We start from the raw sequence: 24,481 nt of genomic DNA, 5'->3' as shown, positions 1-24,481 counted from the left end.
AGTACTAGTTATGGTAGAGATACCCAGCGACCACATTGAAAAAGAGACAAATGTTTAATACACCCAATACACTGAAAATAAACATTTGTCTATATATATACATATATATACGTAGAAAGTCCTTCCTGGGACAGAGCAATAGCTACAGTTTTTTTTTCTTGGTGTCAACTGAACATATGGAGGCATGCTTACACCTCTGCAAAACAGGATGCTAATGAGTGTGTATACCCTTCTGATGCCGTATTTATAGAAACGGCTGATGCAATACCTTGCAATTACTGTCTGATGCAAAAGAAGTGTTATATGATGCAATACCTTTGCTTTGCAACAAACAAAATGACTGTAATCAAACAATATCTTATGCATTTCACTACAAATGTTACTTTTTTTTTCTTTTTTTTTTTTTTAAAGTGGTGCAGTTTTTTTGTCTGCTATTGTATATAGCAACATAATATACGATTTATTTTTTCAATATATTTACAAACAATTAAGGAAGATACTGGAATCTCTGTTTATTTAATGTAGCAGAACAGAAGTTAGACTAATAGTTTGAAAGGAGCTTATATATATATATATATATATATAATATTGATAAAAATAATAGGATATAATCACATTACTGAACGACTAAGCAAGCAAGAAAAAGTATTAAATTATTAAACTGGGTTATGGATCCTTGGCAGTACTAGTTATGGTAGAGATACCCAGCGACCACAATGAAAAAGAGACAAATGTTTAATACACCCAATACACTGAAAATAAACATTTGTCTATATATATACATGTATACATACAGGTAACCATTGTATAACACGGTAGTTAGGTTCTTATAAAATCTTGTGTACGGCCGAAACTGTGTTAAACAGGACTAAGAATCAGTACAAAAGGGGGGGGGTTTGTTCCAGAAGCTAACAAAAGTATACCCCTTTTTTTTTTTAATAACTATCGGAAACTTAATTTTTATTAAAAAATAGTAATATCCAAATACTGAGTGCTGCTTCCATTTTCTCAATTATTAGTGCTCCGGGATGAGCTGTCATATTTGTGGAAATGAAAGATCCTGCAGCAACAGCAGTTCGAATTTTCTGTTTATTTTTCTTTGTGGTCTGGATTGTTGCTTCATTTAAATTTAAACTTTTTGCAATGTATGATACCTTCCCCCTTTTTAAGACATTCCAAATTTTTTATCCTTTGATTCTAGAGAATTAAAGTTTCTTTTGAGTGGTGTTTTTTTTTTTTTTTTTTTAACTTTCCTTAAACATAATTTAGGGCTGCAATTTAATTCACAACAAAGAAATTATTCCAATGCTGTTCTTAAGAACTAAGTTTAGTAACACATACCTCAGAAAAGGCCGACCGGGCTAGCCGGGTGGGTAAAGTGCCTGCCTGGCAACCCAAAGGTCGCGGGTTTGATTCCCGCCTCGGGCTTGGATCAAAGTACTGCAAAAACCGTGGGAGGTGCATAAGGCCACAGAAGCCTATGCGCCAACAACTACCAAAAAAAAAAAAAAAAAAAAACCTCAGAAAAGTTTATAAGCGATCAAATAAAAACCAAAAAATTGCCTTATAAAAACCTTAAAAGTCACAAATTGCACAATTCAAAGTCCCAAATTTTTAGTCTCAAACAAGCATTAGTTCAATAGCACAGAACGTGACACTGGGATTCCCCAACAAAATAAAATACGGGGATTCCCCAATAATTTTTTTGCATAACAACTAGCAAGGCAACAGTGGAGATTCACAAAAAGAATGGAAGTGCTGAAAAATTACATCCGTAACTCATATGGTTATCCGTAACTCATTTTATAGTAATTATTTTTATCTTGCTTGTTCAGTTTTAATCAAACAATTTTCCAGTAGTCTCAACCACTTTTTTTCATAAGTCCTTTACGTACAAATTCAGTTGTCAGTTATTTGAAGGAAACTGTATTCAACAGGAAAGGTTGAGAAACTATGTGCATTTTATTTTAAAACTGTGCTATATCTTTAATTAAATTTAAATAAACCCATGCACTCACAAATTATCTTGACAGTACCCTGTTTGGGTAAGTGGAATTTGAAAACTGGAATCTATAACGAGGAATTTATTAGAGAATCCATGGTAAAAGTCTCATTTGAAGGTGATTTTGGTAAAGTCAAGTATGTTTTCCCCCCCCCCCTCTCTTTTAGTGTGACACTGACATTGTCCACACACATAACAATGTGAATGAAAATATTCCCATTGAAAAGAGCATAAATGACTGTGTATATAATGTGTTATGGTTTAGTTTATCTGATACAAAAAGAAATATTAGATGGCTTTAACCTGGCAGTGAGGGCACCACCAATCGTAATAATAATGATAGCACAGGGCCTTCCAGACCTCAAATTTTCTTAATTTCTGTAAAAATTTATAGCCTTTTAATTTTTCATGGAGTATACCATTACTTAACCTTGTATTAATGTACTGCAATACTTATATGTGTTGTTTGATTTTTTTCTGAAAAAATTCTTTTATTTTTGATAAATGAACGAATATATTTGACTATGGCACCCTAATTAGATGTCCTAAAAAAAAAAAAACCAGCCTACTCCATGATTTGGAGTGGGCTGGATGTGCGCTTTGCAATTCGGATAGTGCAGTGTTTTGGAATCACAGTCTGTTTGCGAATGTTCTTTTGACCCACAGTTTGGACAGACTGGATCTAATCGACAAGCCATTTGCGCATGACCAAAATTTTGTCACTTGTAGCATCTTATAGGATTCGGAATGAAAGGTTGTACTTGACAGTTGAGATAGCTGGCTTTTACATCATGCAAACACAAGGAAAACAGGGAAAAAAAATCCAGAAGTACAGGGTAGAACAAAAAAGTTACATACCAAGAGGCAAAAAAAAAAAAGTAAATTATGCTCAATGCACCCAAGAACACATATGCAGCAGCAATGCAAAAATATCAATCAATGGCAACACAAACTGAATATCAGTTCCCCCAACCATATTGATTGCAGATTGGGCCCGATCTATACTGTCACCATTGATGAAACAGACTCTCAAGGAGCAAAAAGTAGTAGATAAAGCCAACAACCCAGTCACAGTCCCACCAACTACACCACATAGGCCATCAGATATTTCAAAATTGAAAACCGACTCACCTCCAAATAGGAAGAAAAACAATATCACTTCAGTAAATATGGACACTGATAATAACACTGTCCCAAATGAACCTATCCTAGGCCTTCACACAGAAGATGACATGAACACTGGACATCAAATCTTTCCAAGAAGAGAGAAAATGAAACTCAGTTGCCACAAACAGCCTGGGAATAAAAAAGAATCTGAATCATCCTCATTTAACAAAACCAAATAATGCACCAAATCATACAATGGAACTGTATAGGAATTCGCAGTAACATTGATCGTATACATGAGTTAATCGATTGTTACCATCCCATATGCAGCTGCACGAGACATATTTAACACGGCATGTGTCTCTCTCAGTTACGAATTATGCACATTTTAGGAAAGACAGAACTGCTACAAATAATGCTCATGGAGGGATAGCCGTACTCCTACACTCATGAGTATCTTGCAGACTCATTTCTTTACAAACCTCCATCGAATCTGTTACAACACATATAGTGATTGATATTACTTGACACTTGTCTTTATATACCTATCCCCCAATCACTCCTATATCATCCATGAACTCGAAGATCTTGTTCTGCAGTTGCCAACCCCTATCTGTCTTTTGGGCAACTTCAGTGGATACCATCCATTGTGGGGTTCTCCCAATGCTGATGGACGAGGACAACTCATTGAACAGCTCGCTGGTAGACAAAACCTGACTATACTAAATACTAGCTCATCTCTCTACACAGGTAGAACTTCTACAATAGATATCTCCATCTTCTCTCCTTCCCTCTTTCCTAGGATTGAATGGATGGCCCTCGACAACCCGCTCACTAGTGATCACTTTCCATTAATATGCAAGATTCAAATAGCACATTCCATAATTTCAGAAAAATACATAAAATGGAAATTTTCCAAAGCAGATTGGGAAAAATTCACTACCCGAGTGTCCTTTGATGAACAAATCATTCGAAAACTGTCCTATCAACACAGTTACCGATCATATTACTAGACAAATACTGGCTACTGCATGTACTGCGATTCCACAGTCACAGTCAACAATCCATAGAATCATAAATTATTGGTGGAACGAAGAGTGTAAGGGTGCAAAAAAATAAAAAAAAGTGAGCATGGAATCTGTTTCAAAAACAGCCTACCACCACTAATCTTATAAACTACAAGAGACTCAGAGCTAAGGCCTGTCACATTAGGAAAAAAGCTAAAAGAGAATCTTGGATTTGATTTGTAAGCTTGATTAATAAAAATACTGATACAAGAATAACATGGAAAAAAATAAAACAGCTAAATGGCAAACTTCCCCCATTATCCTCGCCACTTCTCAACTGGAATGGGCAGAAGCTTTCTTCTCCCACAGATATAGTGGATGCCTTAGGGACTGTGTTTTCACAGTTGTCTGCCTCAACAGTATATGATACATCATTCCATAAGATCAAAGTATTAGACAAAACGTCCAAACTGAACTTCAGACCTACATGTTCTTTACCCTACAATCAACAACTTACAGTGCTTGAACTTCAAGAAGCCATATCTACCTCAAAAAACAGTGCTGCAGGTCTCAATGGAATATATTACATAATGCTCCAACACTTAGATAAAAAAATGTCTGTTTACTGCTGACCTTTTTCAATCACATCTTCCTTGAACGTTCTTTCCTCAGTTCCTGGCATCACTTCTATATAATAGCAATTTCCAAACTAGGGAAAGATCAAAAATCATTCTATTCCTCAAAACTATAGACCCATTTCTCTCACCAGTTGCTTAAGTAAAACCCTAGAAAAAATAATTCACTGTCGACTCACATGATATCTCGACTCCAAAAATCTAATATCTGATAATCAATTTGGTTTCAGAAAAAATCAATCAGCTCTAGATCTCATGGTCAAAGCCGAAACAAACATCAGGAATTTTTGTTTTGAAACAAACATTCATCACAAATTAGCATCTCATCATGGTATGCCTTGATGTAGAGAAAGCCTTCAACACCATATGACGTTTTGGTATCCTGAGAGATCTGCATTCCCTTGATCTGAGAAGCCACACTGAGACCACATATGTTTATGAAATCAATGAATGAGGAAGTTTAAATCATTTCATAGATAAGTTTGTTTTATTAGTTTGATTATCCTTGTTGCATTCATTAAATAAAATAAAAGTAGAGGTGTAAAACATGTATGAATTAATGAAATATTTGGATATGGTGTTCACAAAACAGGTATATATACACCCAACAGTATACCGAGCTCAACATAATGTAGCCTCAATGATGTCCCCTGTGTATATCTGCTAAGAGTCCTTCTAGTCATTAGCTAGCAGACAGAGGCTACAAGATTATAAACTAGTTGATTCTGATGATTTAACAATTAGTTTTATTTATTGGACCCACCATTTTGCCCATCATAGCCTCAAAACATGTCACTCATACTGCACGATGGAAGAGATAGGGGTTGCCAGAGCTTTACTTTGGAGTCTAGACATGGGTCTCATCAATTTTAGCCTCCAATGAGCAAAGTGGTGGGGCACCATTTTGCTCATTGAGCTGAATCATCTACCACCTAGTATTGCCTGATGATGTTGGAGGGGACACATTCTTTCTGTGTTGTGTTTGCAACACCTTGATCTTTGCTCACAAAGAATGCCTATGACAAGATATGAAAATTGTGGCAGGTGTGCATTTGGCCTTCAGGCTCCAAAGAAATGCTTAATCATAAGGACATCAACAGATAGAAAGGCTGTTTCCATGAGTTGGAGAAGTGCCAAAATTATATCAGTTACTATAGACCCATCAGTCTGGCTTCAGTAGTAGTAGTGGAGGTCATGTATAAGACTGCATTACAGTCTTAGTGAGTTGAGTCATATAGCTAGCAATAGTTTTCATAAAGGAACTGTGAATGGATTTGTTATTTGTGTTTTTTTTTTTTTTTTTTTTTTTTAGGAGCATTAGCAACTAAGGCCATATTGCTCTGGAATATGCGGTGGTCATTCCCCGACCTTTCCGCATCCTCCGTATTTGGTGGTGGTGGTGGGCTCGAACCCTGGTCTAATCAAGAAGCGTGTGCTACTCACTGCTGCTCCTTCCCGCCTGGCTACGGAGGCACCAAATTTGTAAAAGAAAATATCTTGTTTAACAAATCTTCAAATTTTTATGATAGTGTCACATCAGTTGGATGCAAGAAATTATTTTGATACTCTTTATCTGGACTTCAGTAAAGCATTTGATTTCCTCCACAAGAGATTGGTAAATAAATAGAAATGTATTGGGATCATGGGTAATAATCTTTGATGGATATTATTATGAGCCGTATAGTGCAAGGAAACCTAAGGCTTATTCTGTGCAGGCCAAAAAAATTTTGAGTTACCCTGAGAGAGAGAGAGAGAGAGAGAGAGAGAGAGAGAGAGAGAGAGAGAGAGAGAGAGAGAGAGAGAGAGAGAGAGAGAGAGAGAGAGAGAGAAATAGAAAGGAATCACCAAGAAAGAGAAGAATGATGATATCCAGCTCAGGACTCTGGGTGTGCCAAGCCCATACTTACGAGATGTGAGCCCCTGGGGTTAGATATTTTGGGAATTAGTTCTTGGCCCACTCTTTTCTCTGATTTTCTTAAATTTCATTGACAATGGGATATTAGCATTAGCAGAGGCATATGATGAAAAAAAGCAATCTTATGCAGCATCAGCCAAAAAAAAATTAACTGCTCCCATTTCACCCCTCCATTCGTTCCAAATAGGCTATCAGCCAAAAAAAAAAAATAGGCTGATAGCCTATTTTTCCAAATAGCCAAAAAAAAAAAAAAAAAAAAAAAAACCACTTCCACTTCACCCCTCTCTTCATTCAAAATACCTGTCCAGCTCAGCCTTAAATTTATTTAGGCTATCAACTTCCACAACAATTGATGGAAGTCTATTCCACCAACCAACTACCCGCTCGCTTAAGGCAAACTTCTGCACATCTATCCTACAACTGTCTTTCCTCAATTTGAATTTATGCCCTCTCAGGTGATTATTCTGAGCAAGAGGCAGAATCCCATCAGCATTGAGCATGCTCAAACCATTCAAGGCTTTATACACCTCTATCAGATCACCTCGCCAGTGCCTAGTCTCCAGACACTGTAATTTGCAAAACTTAAGCCTTTCTTCGTAAGAGCAACCCTTTGTTCCATTCACTAATCTTGTTGCCCTTCTCTGTACTCGTTCCAGCAGCTCTACATCCTTCTTGAAATGAGGCCACCATACCTGTATACGGTACTCAAGGTGTGGTCTGACCACTGTATAAGGCAATGGTTAGGCCACACCTTGAGTACCGTATACAGGTATGGTGGCTTCATTTTAAGAAGGATGTAGAGCTGTTGGAACAAGTACAGAGAAGGGCAACAAGATTAGTGAATGGAATGAAGGGTTGGAAAAGTGTTAATGATCAGGTCCTTGACCAAGTGTCACCTTAGTTAAGCTTCAGAGATGGTCATATAATTGTTGCTAAGTTTTTATCCTGCAAAAATACAAGATTTTACATGCAGAGAGGTTAAATTAAAAGGATCACTTCAATTTGTTGAAAGACAATTCATTATATGACAGTTCCTCCATGCCAATTCATTGCAGTTTGATGTACAAGCCAATTTATTGCAGTTTCATGTACAAGACAATTTGGTGAATAACATTTCTCTGTATATGACAATTTGGTGAATGACATTTCTCTGTATATGACAATTCAGTTTGATGAGTTGGTGAATTTTTTGGAGGAATTCGATGTACAGCAAAGCAAGACAGAAAATGCAAACTTTTAACATGCCATGCTGTAAATGGTAAATTTAATGATATGATAGCATTCTTAATATTTTATATTTTTTATGTAGCATACTATTCAAGGCATACTATCCATCTTTATTTTTTAATGCACATTCTACTTTTTTTTTTTTTTTAGGAAATTAGAAATGTCAGGTAAGTTAAAGATTGGGATTCAAGAAAATTGTTCGCACTTTATTTTCACTTTTGTAAGTTGCATTTTTAGAAAATGCACATGTGGGTGGGGCCTGTTCCAGAGGCCAAAAGTAGAGATCATTAATGGATGTCAGCTAAACTGAGCTGCACTCCTATTGTTTGATTTGCAACCTGCACTATAATTTTTATTGAATAAAATTAGTATTAGGCTAGTACCATCGTGCTAGAATAGATTAGGCTTCAGCATCCTCCATAAAAGAAAAATTAACCTACGTTCTTAAACTTTTCTTTCTTGTGGTTTCTGTGTAAACAAATTCCTTCTGGCTTCATAACTCTCAACCAGTCCATTTACTAAAACAGCATATGGCTTTAGTAGCAACTTTCACAGCATTAATCTTCATTGATACTTTTGCACATGGAAGACTACTGTGCAAATTGGAGGATATGGCATTAAGGGCAAGTTGCTGCAATGGATAAAGGCATGGTTGAGTGGGAAACGGCAGAGATTGGTAATCAATGGACACTGCCCTACGTGGACGAATGTTATTAGTGGAGTACATTAGGGTTCGGTGCTGGGGCCCATTGTTTTGTGTATTTATTAATGATATCGATGAAGGTATATCAAGCTTAATGTCCAAGATTGCAAATAATACAAAGGTTGGCAGGGTTGTTAATGAGGAACCACTGAGGTTATTAATAAAGGAACCGCTAGTGGCAGTGGTCACACAAGTGCTGAAGTGCAATTTACTCAAAGAGATCACTACCATCAGGGGTAAAGGGAAGGGTTTTTGCTTTCGTAAAGGTGACTACGGTGGTCTGAGACAGTATTTAAATTCTATATGGTGGGGCCAACTGATGATGTTACCAACAGCAAGGCGCCTCTGTAGCCAGGTGGGCAGGAGCAGCAGTGCGTAGCACATACTTCTTGATTAGACCGGGGTTCGAGCCCTTGATCACCAAATACGGAGGATGCGAAAGGTCAGGGAATGACCACCGCATATCCCCGGAGCAATATGGCCTTAGTTGCTAATGCTCCTAAAAACCAAATAAACAAACAATAAATAAACAAACAAACAAACCAACAGCAAATTCAAAATGGTAAGCATTCAAAGAATAAATCTTGGAAGCTAATAGGCTTTTCATACCAACTAAGAAATATTGTTCAAGTTTTAGACCTAAATGGATGACAGATGAACTAATGAGACATGTGGCAGAGAAGAAAAGTGCATAGGATACATGTAAATTAACAGGTGACACAGAAGCCTAAGATAGATATAAGCTGGTCTGTAACCAAGTCACAAAGAAGATTAAGCAGGCAAAGGATGCAGAGAAAAACAGCAAAGAGTTTATTATTTATTAAACTCTAGAAGGAAGGGGTTGAATCACATTGGTCCACTTGATTCAACTGTGGTTGAATCAAGTGGACCAATTGATGGTTCAGCTGTTGATGATCCTGCTCAGGTAGCTAACAAACTAAATGAATATTTTGCATTTACGTTCAGACATGAGGAGTTATTCAGGGAGGGGAATGCCAGAGGTGAATTAAACTCTGGCAGGGAGCTAGATGATTTTGTAATAACTGAGAGCAAAGTGGAGGAGGAGAAATTATTGAAGATAAACATAAGAAAGGCACATGGGGTGTTGGGTTCTATCCAGTTATATTAAAGGAGGCAGCAAAGGAAGGCAGAAAACCCTTAGTCATAATTATGAGAGCATCCTTAGATTTGCAGGGGGAGGGTGTCCCCAAAGACTGAAGATGTGCAAATGTAACCCAAATTCACAAAGGGGAATCAAAGAGTGACACAAGTAATTACAGACCTGTTAGTTTAACTTCTGTGCAAGGGAAATTAATGGAGGCACTGGTTAAAGAAGCACTGCAGGATCATCTTGACAAGACTTCAATTATAGCTCAGACACAGCATAGGTTTGTTAAGTGGAAGTATTGTCTGACCAGTTTGATTGGATACTGTTTGTGGTCACAAAGGAACTGGATGCAAAGAATAATTTTGATACTGTTACACATAGAAGACTGCTGCACAAATTGGAGTCGCATTGCATTAAGGGCAAGTTGCTACAATGGATAAAAGGATGGTTGAGTGGGAAAAGACAGAGAGTGGTTATCAATGGACGCTGCTCTTCATTGAATAAATGTATTAGGGGAGTACCCCAGGGCTCAGTGTTGGGTCCATTGTTGTTTTCTGTATTTATTAATAATATTGATGATAGTATATCACTCTTAATGTCCAAGTTTTCATATGATATGTAGGTCAGCAGGGTTGTTAATGACACTAATCACAGTACGCTGCTGCAACAGGATCTAGAAAAGTTGAGCGGATGGGCTGAGAGGTGGAAACTGAAGTTGAACATTGACAAATGTAAAGTACTGCAGGAAGCAGTAACCCCAGAGTAAACATATCAACTGTGTGGTACTACACTGATAGTGGTAGAGAATGAAAGGACCTGGGGTATCCTGTGCAGGCAGGGTCCCCCTGAAAACGACCTTGTGCAGGCAGATATGAAGTTTTTTGAGCAGTGCAGATAGTCTGCAAGAGAAGTTCATGGTGTCTTGTAAATGATATACAGGAATTTGTCTAGCAGGGATAAGCAGGTGATTATCCCCTTATATAAGGGGATAATCACCTGATAATCAGTCCACACCTTGAGTACTGTATACAGGTCTGGAGGCCTCATTTTAAGAAGGATGTAGATCTGCTGGAATGAGTGCAGAGAAGGGCAACAAGATTAGTGAATGAATGGAACAAAAGGTTGCTCTTATGAAGAAAGGCTTAAGTTTTGCAAATTAGAGTCTCTGGAGACTAGGCACGTGTGAGGTGATCTGATTGAGTTGTATAAAGTCTTGAATGGTTTGAGCATGCTCAATGCTGATGGGATTCTTCCTCTTGCTCTGAATAATCGTCTGAGAGGGCATAAATTCAAATTGAGGAAACACAGTTGTAGAATACCGGGGGGTCACATCTGATGAGTATGGGCTTGGCACACCCAGGGTCCTGAGCTGGATATCATCATTCTTTTCTTTCTTGGTGATTCCCTTCTACCTTTGACACACTCTCTCTCTCTCTCTCTCTCTCTCTCTCTCTCTCTCTCTCTCTCTCTCTCTCTCTCTCTCTCTCTCTCTCTCTCTCTCTCAGGGTAACTGGTGGAATTTTCTTTTTTGACTTGTGCAGCATAAGTCTCAGGCTTCCTTCCACCATGTAGCTAATAATAATAATAAATGTGCAGAAGTTTGCCTTCATCCAGCAGGTGGTTGATCGCTGGAATGGACTTCCATCTTTCGTAGAAGTTGATAGCTTAAATAGATTCAAAGCAGAGCTTGACAAACATTTGTAACGAGTGGATGGGTGAAATGAGATGGGTTTTTTTGGCTAATGCTATATAAGCTTGCTTTCTTGCATCATGTGCCTTTACTAATGCTAATGATATTAAAAACAGTATGCTACTGCAACAGGCTCTAGGAAAGTGAGGTAGATAGGCTAAGTGGCAACTGAAGTTTAATATTGAAAAATGCAGAGTACTGCATATGGGTAGCAGTAAACCCAAGAGAAACGTACCAACTGTGTGGTACTACACTCAGGGAGGTGGAGAATGAAAAAGACCTGGGGTTAATTGTGCAGTCGGATATGAAGTTTTCTGATCAGTTCACACAGGCTGCCAGAGCAGGTCATGGAGTTTTGTCAATGATATATAGGAATTTTGTTAGCAGAGACAAGGAGGTGATTATACCTTTGTATAAGGCAATGGTCTAGCCATACCTTGAATATTGCATACAAGTCTGTAGGTCTCATTTTAGGAAGGATGTAAAGTTGTTAGAATGAGTGCAGAGAAGGGCAACAAGATTGGTGAGAGGAACAAAGTTGTTCTCTTATCAGGAGAGGCCTAAATTCTGTCATTTGCAGCATCTGGAGACTGGGCCTGCGAGGTGATCTGATTGAGGTGTACAAGGCCTTGAATAGTTTGCTCAGACCCAGTGCTGATGGGATACTTCCACTTGCTGAGATTAAGAACCTGAGGGGGCATTGATTCAAATTGAGCAAAGACAGTTTTAGAATTGATGTGCAGAAGTTTGCCTTTAGCCCCTCAGGTTCTTGATTGCTGGCACAGACTTCCATCTGTTGTTATGGAAGTTGATAGCTTAAATAAATTTAAGGCTGAACTAGACAAACCTTTGGAGTGACCGGATGAGTGAAAAATGGGAATGGGAGGATGTTCTGTAAGCTTGCTTTCTTGCATCATTTGCCTCAACTAATGCTAATGCTAATTTCTGTTTCTTTCATCTGCTTTCTATTCCTATAATTTTTTGTAGCTTTCCAACCTTCAACCAATTCATGTTCCTGGGAAAGCATGGAATTCAACAGAGTAAGTGAGGTAAAAAACACATTAATAAATAATCTTATCTGGATTAAAGATGTTACAATATGGATGGAGTCTTGCTGAAAAAGGCACCTACTCACTCTCCAACTACCCTATGGGAAGTATCAACCTGAATCCTTTTATCCCTTTATACAAAATAAATGGATAAAAATATTTTTTCCCCCCTTTTTTTTTTTAATTTCTGAATTCCTTCTTTCTAATTAACCAAAATATGTATTTTTTTTTTCCCCTAAACCTTTTACTTCCTTTTATTTCCTGCAATCTTGAAAAAAATTAAGCAGGATGTGAATAACCAACTCTACAAACAACAATGAATATGGACACAATGGAACCAGAACTGGAGGAGAAATAGCAAGTACAAGAACTATAATCCAGAGCAGCTGAAGTGTTATGGATATCAGACAGGTCATGATATCCATAACAGTAGAGTGGAAGGAAGCCCTAGCAGAATTTCTGATCTCTGTGTGATACTCCAAATTATAGCTACTAATTGTCTTTCACCCAATTGTCATACAGCAAGATGTCATTCGGTGCATGACAACTTGCTATTTGTGGCAATTCAACGAATGACAGAGAAGGTGTACAAGACAATTTGTACACAACTGTCATTCGCTGAATTGCCACAAATAGCAAGTTGTCATGCACCAAACTGTTATACAGTGAATTGTCTTGAAATGAACTGTCATGCAAATAATTGTCGTGCAATGAATTGACGTGAATCCAAATTGAAAATGGCAATAGAGGAAGAAAGGAATATGCAAATTACGATAAAAACCAGACATGCAGTTTCTCCATGCAGTGCAGCTGAAATGCTAATCGATAAATTCTTTCGGTGATTTATTGAACAGTTGCTTGTAGACATACAGAGGTTATATAATTTCTGTGTATAAGGCAATTGTTAGAGACCACATGGAATACTGTGTTAGTGTATGGAGGCAGCACAAGAAACATCGTTTCTTAGAAAGGTCAACTATGGGAAAGCTTCTGATAAGATTGGCTGAAGATCCTCATATGAGGAGGGACTGATATATGGGCTAAAGATCTTGATAACTAGATTCCTTAGAAGTGATCAGATCAAAGTGTATAAGGTTCATATAAACTTTGATCTGATTCTTGTTAGGAATAGTAAAATTAATGATGGCAAAATTTTCACGTAGTTAAGCGAGGCTATAAACAGAAGGCATAAATTAAAACTAAGTGAAAAGGATGAGAGACTGGATTGTAGGAAGTTTTCTTTCAGTCAGTGATTTGTTAACGCTTGGGGTAATTGTCTCCATGAATAGTTGGGACAGACATCTTAGAGGAAAATTCAAATGCTTTCTTGATTGGTACTTATGAGAAGAGGTCAACACACTGGGCAGTGTTTCCACTCCACTTGTTTTTTTTTTTTTTTTTTGCTGATGCAATAGAAGTCTGGCTTCCTTGCAGTGTATGGTCAACAGCACACTAATTAAATTTTATAGATTAGCTGATCATCTTTACACTTTAAGAGAAATTTTAAAAATTTGTTCACATTAAAATATGATTGCCAACTCGCAATTTTTTAAATTGTTTACACAATCAATAAATATTAATCATATGAAGCTTTATTTATTTTTATTATTTTTCAATTTTTATCTCTGTAGGTCCTTGGTCTGCCATCCCAGACAGTAGCATATGTATTATGCACAATCATTTCCACTTTGGGAGTAAATATTAATGCAGAAATTGAGCTGCGTGACATAGGAGCAGAGAGCAAAGTATCATTAGAAGAACTAAGCAAGAAAGCAGTTGATGTGTGCATAAAGCATGAAAAATTTCTTCCTGGGCAGCTGACCCAAGCCAGCACATTAACAAGCAGCTTTGATAATAGCTGGAGAAAAGATGATTTTTCAAGGTAAAAAAAAAAAAAGTTAGCAAAACAAACACATTGTCATGTATTGCAATTTGTTTTATTTATTTTTTTTTTCATTTGCTTTATTTTTTAATAATATTTAGAGAATAAAAAAAAGAGGCGAGAAAAAAAAAATCTCCCCTTAAAAATTTTGCAGTTAAAGTGGAAAGGGGTTATACCAAGATATAAAGCCTTAAAACATATTGTTTCTTCTTGCTATACAGAGAAAAATAGAATATTGCCAGCAGTTTTATAATATGAGTTGAGTTGATATGAGAAGTCAGTTGTCACTGACACCCACACTTTTCCACTTGAATTAAAAAATCACACTAAAATATTTCCACTTACATTAAAAAATCCACGTGTGGTGTAAGATTGCTTTTTGATTTTTGAGAGCTGCTAACTGAAACCTTATTGTTTAAAAAAAAAATTTTGTTACTTTGTTTAAAATTAATAATGTGGTCGATATTTATGTTTATCTGATTAAGTTAAGTGAAGAATTTGTTCTTTATTTGGCCTTCAAAGTTGAAAAACCAAACATCGAAAACCATGCAGAGTGGTGTTATTATTTGTATCAGCTTGCCAAAGAATATTCTAAGAATATTCTAAATCTCTTCATTGCCCCAAACCAGAGGACATTGTAGCACTCACAGTACAAGAGCCATTAACAGGAAGTGACCACACAATCCTTAGTTGGAAGATGAAAAAAAAGGAGCCGACCGGGCTAGCCAGATGGGTAAATATATCAGCCATATATCAGTCCCTCCTCATATGAGGATCTTCAGCCAATCTCATCAGAAGCTTTCCCATAGTTGACCTTTCTAAGAAACGATGTTTCTTGTGCTGCCTCCATACACTAACACAGTATTCCATGTGGTCTCTAACAATTCGAACCTGCGACCTTTAGGTTGCCTGCCTGGCAACCTAAAGGTCGCAGGTTCGAATCCCACCTCGGGCTTGGATCACAGTAAAATGCAAAAACTTTGGGAGGTGCATTATGGCCATAGAAGCTGATGCGCCAACAACTAACAAGAATAAAAAAAAAAAAAGAAGAAGAAGAAGAAAAAGGTTGCAGTTGCTAAAGGTAAAAGAAAGATGTTTTAATTTTCAGGAAAGAGAACCTGTATGAACTTGGCAGATAACAAGGGAGGGCTCAGACATTAGAATTATGGAATATCTTTAAAGCAATAATCACAGAAGCCATGAGAAAATATAGTGCATAGAGGATGCTGAAATGAACAAATGCAGACTTGGCTATTCTAATAGAGGCGAAAATGAAAGCATGGGACAGTTATAGAGCAGAAAAAAGTGCCAAAGCCTATGATGGCCATATACCACAGAAAAAAGTTAGGTTGACAAAGGCTGAATATGATAAATTGAGCTAAAAGAGCAAAGAACAGAGACAAGGAGATTTTCATGTATGGGAATACAAAGAAACTGAATCAGACCTTACCTTGCATAATGGGTGTGGAAAGATCTTACATAAACCTGAATTAAATACTTTACATTAATCTTTATAGACAAAGAAGGTCCTTCATAATGAGGAGAGAGAGGCTAAACTGATTTAGTGATGTTGAAATTACATGTAATTGTTTATTTAAAAAAAGTTTTGATCTTGTAAGTAAGATTTTTGGAGTTGGTGGCATATAACTGGTAATCTTGAAGGAAGCATCACATAAGTGCATTGTTCTATTGTTTCATTATGTCAACATCATTGAAGTCAGCAGAGATTCCTCTAGATTACATGCACTAATATGTTCTAAGAGCAGAGTGAGCAACTACAGGCCAGGCATTATGAATTCAGTGGGAAAATCATGGAGTCAGTGATAAAGAGTGCAGTACAGGAATATTTAGCTAGAAATGGAGTTATCGAAGGCTTCCACAGCACAATTACATTAAAAGGGAATCACTAATTAACTTGGCTATTTACAGAACATTTTGACACAGTTACTCATTTGGTTTAATGTTGGAAGTGGCGGCATGGGAATTCCACTGTCGTTGCTGATTTTCGTAAGTGACATCAATGATAGAGGGTGTGATATCAAATTTTGCAGATAATGTGAAGATTGGGAACAGCACTAAGTAGTGTTCCCTCAGAATGACTTGAATAGACTTCAAGGATGGTCCAAAAAAAAGTGGCAGCAATATGCAAGGTCTTATAGTCGCAGAATAGAAATCTAAAAATAATGTATACCCTTGGTGGCACTAAATTTAAAATAGTAACAGAAGAAAAGGTTTTGAAAGCTATGATATAGTTGGACAGAAAATTCACTGAGCAGTGTAAACAGGTGCCTATCAATGATTTATCAATGGAACACTTAAAATATATTGAGCTTCTTTAAAAAGTCCAACAAGAGACAACCCTCTTGGTATGATCTGCAAAAGGGCACCAATAAGTAGCAGAGAAGAAAAATGCATGGGATGCATATAAATTATTGGGTGACACAAAAGCCTATGGTAGATATAAACTAGTCTGTAATGAAGTCGCAAAAGAGGTTAAACAAGCAAAGGCAGATTACGAGAAATCTTTGGCAGAGGATGCAAGGAAAAATAGCAAAGATTTCTTTACTTATTTAAAAGCTAGAAGGAAGGGGACAAATCAAATTGGTCCACTTCATATCAATCGTTCGACTGTTGGTGATCCTGCTCAGTTTGCTGACAAACTGAATGTGTATTTTGCCTATATATTCACACACTATTCTTTAGGGAAGTGGTGACTAGAAGTTTATCAACATCTAACAGGAAGCTAAATAATTTTGTAATAACTGAGAGAAAAGTATAAAAGAAATTGTTCAAGTTAAACATAAGAAAGGCATCTAGGGTGGATGGGATCTATCCAATTATATTAAGGGAAGCAATGAAGGAAGTAAGCAAACTCTTAGCCATAATTATGAGAGCATTCTTGGATTGGCGGGGGTCACCGAAGACTGAAGATGTGCAAATATAACCCCAATTCACAAAGGGGGATCAAAGGGCGACACAAGTAATTACAGACCTGTTACTTTAGCTTCTGTTCAAAGGAAATTAATAGATTCACTGGTTAAAGAAGTAATGCAGGATCATCTAGATAAGACGGCAGTTATACTTCAGATGCAGCATGGGGTTTGTTAAGATGAAATCTTGTCTGATCAATTTTTATTAGATGCTATGATGTGGTCACAAAGGAACTGGATTTAAAAAATAATTTTGATATCATATACTTGTATTTCAGTAAAACGTTTGATACCATTGCTCATAAAAGACTACTGCACAAATTGGAGCATGTGACATTAAGGGCAGATTGCTGCTATGGATAAAGGGATGGCTGGAGATTACTAGTAATAAAGCCTGCTATCCATAAACATTTGAGCTGTAGTCTCCTTTTCTTTGAAAAATCTGTATGTCTGTAAAATTTCTCCAAAAATTAAAATTAAAGTTTCACTGAATCCTGATTTTTTGCATACATGATGTATGATATACGTAAAGTCTCTTCACTTAAGAATATCTTATGTAAATTATAATTCTTTAAGATATGTATGGACTGCTAATTGTTATTAATCTTCATTTTTTTTTTTAGACGCCTTGACCAAACTGTGATGCTATTAAAAGCTAGTGTGCAGAGGGCACAGCTTCAGCTTGCTCGTTACCAGTGGCTTAATGAAGATCTTCTTATTCAAGGAAATGTTGGTCCTCTACAAAATTTAGCAGTTCCTGCACGAGCTTCTGTAATGTCAGAGATGAGAAAGGTAAACCACTTTTTAGATAATAAGTTATTTTCTCCATCTCTCAAAAGGATAGAAATGTTATTGTTTGTGTGTTCATTTATAATTCCATTCCTTCACAACACTAGTAGTTTCTGGCCAATATTTTACTAATATTAATAAGTGTATATTCTTTCTATTTGTGAGACTTACTACAGCTTTCTCTTAACACTATGTAAAAATATGTTTTTGCTTTCAGTTGATTATAATATAAGCATGACTTGTTAACTGCATAGTTTTCCCAAGATTAGCCATCTTTCTGTTGAGTAGATTCAATTTTATGACACTTTACACTTTTATCTTAGCCAAAAGGCCAAGTGATCATTTTTTTTATGACAGCAAGTTTTTGAACATTCACTGTGTGTGACCTTGTGTCCTTCTCATTGAACAGTATTTTGAAGTGTAAGTGTAATTTTGAAGTATATGTGGCATCATGAGTTCCTCATGATGCCACATATACACTCCATTACAAGAAATATATACCCATGACTATATAATGCTCTGACATTTTTGGTACAATTGGTCCTACAGCTTATATCATCCTTGTTGTTTATTAGACATTTAAAGGTAATAAAAGATAAACTGTATAGCTAACAGATTTATACCTACAGGATATATTCTCACTTCAGAAGTTAAAACTTCTGAAGTGAGGATAGGTTAGCTATACAGTTTTAATCTGTTAGCTATACAGTTTTATACAATGTTTTTGTAAGTAAAAAAATTAACATAGTTGAACAAATTAGCATGAATATTAATTGTATACTAATAAAAGATAGTTAGAATCTTTTTTATTTTTATTTTTGTACATGATTTTTTATGGTAAACTCCCAGTCACAAAATTACTTGAACTTGAAGTATTCTAATATTCCATTTGTGGCTTGAAATTAGAGAAGATATTTGTTGACATTGGACTTTAACTGAAGTCTACTGAACAAGAAAAGTTCTGAAACCTCTAAATATCGATAAACCTCTAAATATCGAAATGTTTGCCAAACTCTCTGGAACGGAACATGATATTGCCATGGGGGATGTCTTTGTGTGTGCGCGATGTAAGGAGTGTAAGGAAATCAGGCAACAACTCAGCATTGTTATGGGCCTATATGAGAGTTTGAAGGACAGGGTGGATGCCCTCGAAAGATCTAAATTCGTGTATTAAATTCGTGTATTTGCAGATAAAGGAACCACTAGGTGGCAGTGATCACAGTGTGCTGAAGTGGGATTTACTCAAAGAGGTAACTACCGTCAGGGGTAAAGGAAAGGGTTTTTGCTTCCGTAAAGGGGAGTACAGTGGTCTCAGACAGTTTTTAAGTTCTGTACAGTGGGATCAACTGACGATGTTACAAACAGTAAATTCTAAGTGGGAAGCATTCAAAGAATTAATCGTGGAAGTTACTAGACTTTATATACCGATTAAGAAATATCGTTCAAGGTTTAGGCCTAAATGGTTATCAAATGAACTAATGAGACTCGTGACAGAGAAGAAAAATGCATGGGATGCATATAAATTATCAGGTGACGCAGAAGCCTGTGGCAGATATAAGCTAGTCTGTAATCAGGTCACAAAGGAGGTTCGGCAGGCGAAGGCGGATTACGAGAAATCTTTGGCAAAAGATGCTAAGAAAAACAGCAAGGATTTCTTTACTTATATAAACGCTAAAAGGAAGGGGAAGAATATGATTGGTCCACTTGACATCGATGGTTCGACTGTTGAGGATCCTGCTCAGATAGCAAACAATCTGAATGAGTATTTTGCATCTACATTCACACGTGAGGAATTATTACAATTTGAAAATGGAAGAAGGTTATCAAATTGTAGCAGTGTGCTTAATGATTTTGTAATAACTGAGAGCAAAGTGGAGGAGAAATTGTTGAAGTTAAACACAAGAAAGGCACCTGGGGTGGATGGGATCTATCCAGTTATTTTAAAGGAGGCGGCAAAGCAACTAAGCAAACCCTTAGCCATAATTATGAGAGCATCCTTGGACTCAGGGGAGGTTCCCACGGACTGGAGATGTGCAAATGTGTCCTCAATTCACAAAGGTGGATCGAAGGGTGACACGAGTAATTACAAACCAGTTAGTTTAACTTCTGTTCCGGGTAAAATAATGGAGTCACTGGTTAAAGATGCATTGCAGGATCATCTAGACAAGACTGCAGCAATAATTCAAACACAGCATGGGTTTGTTAAGGGAAAGTCTTGTCTGACAAATTTGATTGGTTATTATGATGTGGTCACAGAGGAACTGGATGCAAAAAATAATTTTGATATCATATACTTGGATTTCAGGAAAGCTTTTGACACTGTTGCGCATGGAAGACTATTGTACAAATTGGACCAGAATGGTATTAAGGGTAAGTTGCTACAATGGATAAAAGGATGGTTAAGTTTGAGAAGACAGAGGGTGGTAATCAATGGGTGCTGCTCTTCGTGGACTAATGTTATTAGTGGAGTCCCACAGGGTTCGGTGTTGGGTCCACTGTTGTTTTGTGTATTTATCAATGATATTGATGAAGGTATATCAGGCTTAATGTCGAAGTTTGCAGATGACACAAAGGTTGGCAGCGTTGTTAATGACAGTAATGGCAGTGTGCTACTGCAACAGGATCTAGATAATTTGGGCAGATGGGCTAAGAAGTGGCAACTGAAGTTTAACCTTGACAAATGCAAAGTACTGCATATGGGTAGAAGTAACCCCAGAGAAACATACCAACTGTGTGGTACTACACTTAAGGTGGTAGAAAATGAAAAAGACCTGGGAGTAATTGTGCAGGCAGATATGAAGTTTTCTGAGCAATGCAGACAAGGTGCCAGGGCAGGTCATGGGGTTTTGTCAATGATATATAGGAATTTTGCTAGCAGGGAGAAGAATGTGATTGTCCCTCTGTATAAGGCAATGGTCAGGCCACGCCTTGAGTACTGCGTACAGGTCTGGAGGCCTCATTTTAGGAAGGATGTAGATTTGCTTGAGCGTGTACAGAGAAGAGCAACACGATTGGTGAGGGGAATGAAGGGATTCTCTTACCAAGAGAGGCTTAAGTTCTGCAAATTGCAGTGGCTGGAGACTAGGCACCTGCGCGGTGATCTGATTGAGGTCTATAAGGCCTTGAATGGGTTGAGCACGCTGAATTCTGATGGGATCCTTCCACTTGTTCAGATTACCAACCTACGGGGACATAAGTTCAAATTAAGAAAGGACAGATGTAGAATAGATGTGCGGAAATTTGCCTTTAGCCAGCGGGTGGTTAATTGCTGGAACAAACTTCCATCTGTCGTTGTGGAAGTTGATAGGTTAAATAAATTTAAGGAGGAACTGGACAGGCATTTGGAGGGAATGGTGTGATTTTTTTTTTTTTTTTTTTTGGCTGATGCTGCATAAGCTCCTACACTTGCTTTCTTGCATCATGTGCCACTACTACTACTACTACTACTACCTTTATGTGCTCAAAAGGTAGGAGGGAGATCTTCCATCAGACTGAAACTGAAATGTCAATCTCATCTAAAGAGCCATTTACTCCTATTCACACACGCACTTCAGTGCTGATTTCTGCAAGCTTCTTATTAAGCTTGCAGAATGTGGGAACAAACACCTTCTTTCACATGCCTACTCATACATTTTCTGTCATGCTTTCTATTTGTTCCTCTAACTTACTTTCTTCACTTATTTGGAAGGTTGAGGAGAATCTGTATAAAAGTTATTACCTTCCTGTGATAACCTCCTTAATTAGTAGATCAATCAGGCTAACTGGAATGCCATCCAACAGAGGAACTAAAGTGGTTTTAGACAGTTTTGAATTCCTTTCAGTGGGACCAACTGAAGATGTTACCAATTAAAAATTCTAAATGGGAGATATTCATGGAAGTAATCATAGAAGCTGCTAAGCTTTTTGTACTACCTGAGATGGTTCAGACCTAAATGGATGTCAGATGAACTGATGAGACTAGTAGCAGAGAAGAAAAATGTGTGTTATGATTACAAATTATTAGAGGGCATCTTAGGAAAATATTTTGAAGATGTCCTACCACAACTAATCTTTTAGCCTTTAAACTTGTATGACAGCAAAAGGAATCATGGATCAGCTTTACATTCTTTGTTACAGTTGACCATCACTACGTCTGTCTAGGACAAAATCAGGAAAATGAAGAGAAAATACATATTGCAACCTTCGTTGGTCTTGGAAATTAACACGTGTACCATTGCATATTCACCTAAAATAGTCAATACTCTTGTGGAGAAATTTTCTGTCATCTCTGAAACATCATCTTACTCCCCAGAGTTCTGGTCCTGAAAGATAAATATTAAAATATGGCAATTAACTTCAAATCTAAGGATTTTTATCATTGTGATGAGCCATTCACTGCTATAGAAAAGTTAAAAACTGCTATAACTCTTACTAAGGCAAGTGCTGTAAGACCAGATGGAATCCATCATGAACTGATTAAGCTCCTTTCACCAAAATCTATGGATCACTTTAATTCTTCTATTTAACAGAATCTTTTTTGGAGAGCAATTTCCTGACTCGTGGCATCAAGCAATCATCCTTGCCTTTCTAGAGCCAGGAAAGGATCCCAAAGTTCCTAGCAACTATCTTTCTATTCCTCCAAATAGGTGTTACTCCAAAATTCTGGGAGGCATGGTTAATGCTTGTCTTATAGATTTTTAGAAGCAAATGATCTTTTTTATAGCATTCAGTCCAGCCTCCAAAGGAACGGGTTCACTTCAGACTGTTTCCTGAGATTCGAAACATCTATCAAGGTGCTTTCCTCAAAATGATATGAAAAAGCATACAACATGATATTTTATTTTACATGATATTTGACTTGATATTTTAAAGGACTTTTATACCATGTGTCTTACAGTTCACCTGTCCATTTTTATAAATAAATTTTTATGCCATCAGTCTTGCGAAGTCTATGTAGGATCCACATTCCTTCTCTCTTCTCCTCCCCCCCCCAACCCACTAAGGAACACAAGTTCCAGTAGTCCCTGCATGTTGATAACTTTAGCATATTTTCCCAGCCCTGCAACATGGGCGTTATCGAGAAATAGCTGCAGCATACCATTCATCATTTCAACTCCTGATTAATGACTTTGGGGTCTTGCCACAAAAAATCACTTGCATTTATTCAATCCTGAACTGAATTGAGGCCCAGACAAATTGCCACTCTGGTAGTACCTGAGACCAGATTTTTGGGGCTTATGTTTGATTTTCTACAAAATATCTGTCAATTACATATGTGCAAAGTGCACAAGAACCTTGAATATGCTCTGTTCAATTCCCCCTGCTTCTTGGGATGGCGACTGATGCATTTCTCTATGGCTCCCCAAGTGGATGGGATCAGCCATCAGGAAATTCGTGTTGCTAATAGAACTTTGCTGATATCTTCTATCCTGTAGAACCTGTGTCTCAAAGCAATTGAACAATCGCTATCACTTTGTTGGAAACAGCTGTCTCTACAGTATGCATGCTGAAATCCATTACATACCACCCCATGTGGACATCCATTTTTGAGCCATGCTGGAAAACTGTATAACACCCATCAGACACAACCTTCCATTTGGTATTTCTATCCAAGACCTATTCAGAGATTCACATATCACAATAGACAAGGTTGCTCTGTTGTCAAGGCAACTTTCTTCATCTTAGCATGACTCTATTCTACCCTACAACTTCTCCCTTAATAGTTGGGAAAGGCTGATGCTCCATCTGCAGTCTACCTACACCTCTAGTCAGACAATATGACCCTGGCAGCTTATGTGTCATTAAACTGCATCACAACAATAACAACAACAACAACCGCTAGTCAGTGCATTGAGCTGAATGCTATGACTTCTTGCCCGTCTATATAAATGGTTTGAAGTCAACAGTGTCTGTGGGATTTGCCACCGTCTTCCCAGACACAATGATATCCAAGCAGATTCCCCCACCCTCCTTAAATGGCACGAGATATCATGAGCGAATGGATAAGTCACTTTAACCAAAACATGATTCGTCAAAACAGAAAAATTATTCTTTTCATGGATAATGCTGCATCTCACCCACACATTGAATTGTCCAACATTCAAATCGTTTTTCTGCCACCAAACACATCTGCAGAGTGTCAGCCCTTGGATCAAGGGATAATAAAAAATTTTAAACTTCACTACAGAAAACGTGTTTTAAGACATCTCATTGCAAACATGAACGATGTAACATGTGCGAGTGACCTTGCAAAGAAACTCAGCATCCTAGATGCGATTCAATGGATTTCTTCTTCAGTAAACGCAATTAGAAAACAAACTGTCGTGAACTGTTTTATAAAGTCTGGCTTCTCAAATGCAAAAATTGAAGTTGTGAACAGCAGTGTGGAGCACCAAGAAGAACAAGAACTTCAACGTCTATTGATAATGTACGATACTTCCGCTACAAGTGACCCTGGC

At 37.3% G+C, this 24,481-nt stretch overlaps 1 protein-coding gene across 1 annotated transcript in view; it reads left to right on the top strand.

Moving 5' to 3' along the window:
• nonC (serine/threonine-protein kinase Smg1) overlaps positions 1-24,481 on the top strand; it is a 1,411,261-nt gene that overhangs the window by 1,122,152 nt on the left and 264,628 nt on the right. The window contains exons 64-65 of the mRNA XM_090378365.1: positions 14,075-14,325; positions 17,879-18,047. Of these exons, the coding sequence (XP_090234491.1) occupies positions 14,075-14,325; positions 17,879-18,047 (420 nt within the window). The remainder of the gene's footprint in view (positions 1-14,074; positions 14,326-17,878; positions 18,048-24,481) is intronic.

Source organism: Mastigoproctus giganteus, chromosome 7 (assembly GCF_048544385.1).
Source record: "Mastigoproctus giganteus isolate SK-2022 chromosome 7, ASM4854438v1, whole genome shotgun sequence".
Classification (NCBI taxonomy): Eukaryota; Metazoa; Arthropoda; class Arachnida; order Uropygi; family Thelyphonidae; genus Mastigoproctus; species Mastigoproctus giganteus.
This window is presented reverse-complemented; position numbering and strand designations above follow the sequence as displayed.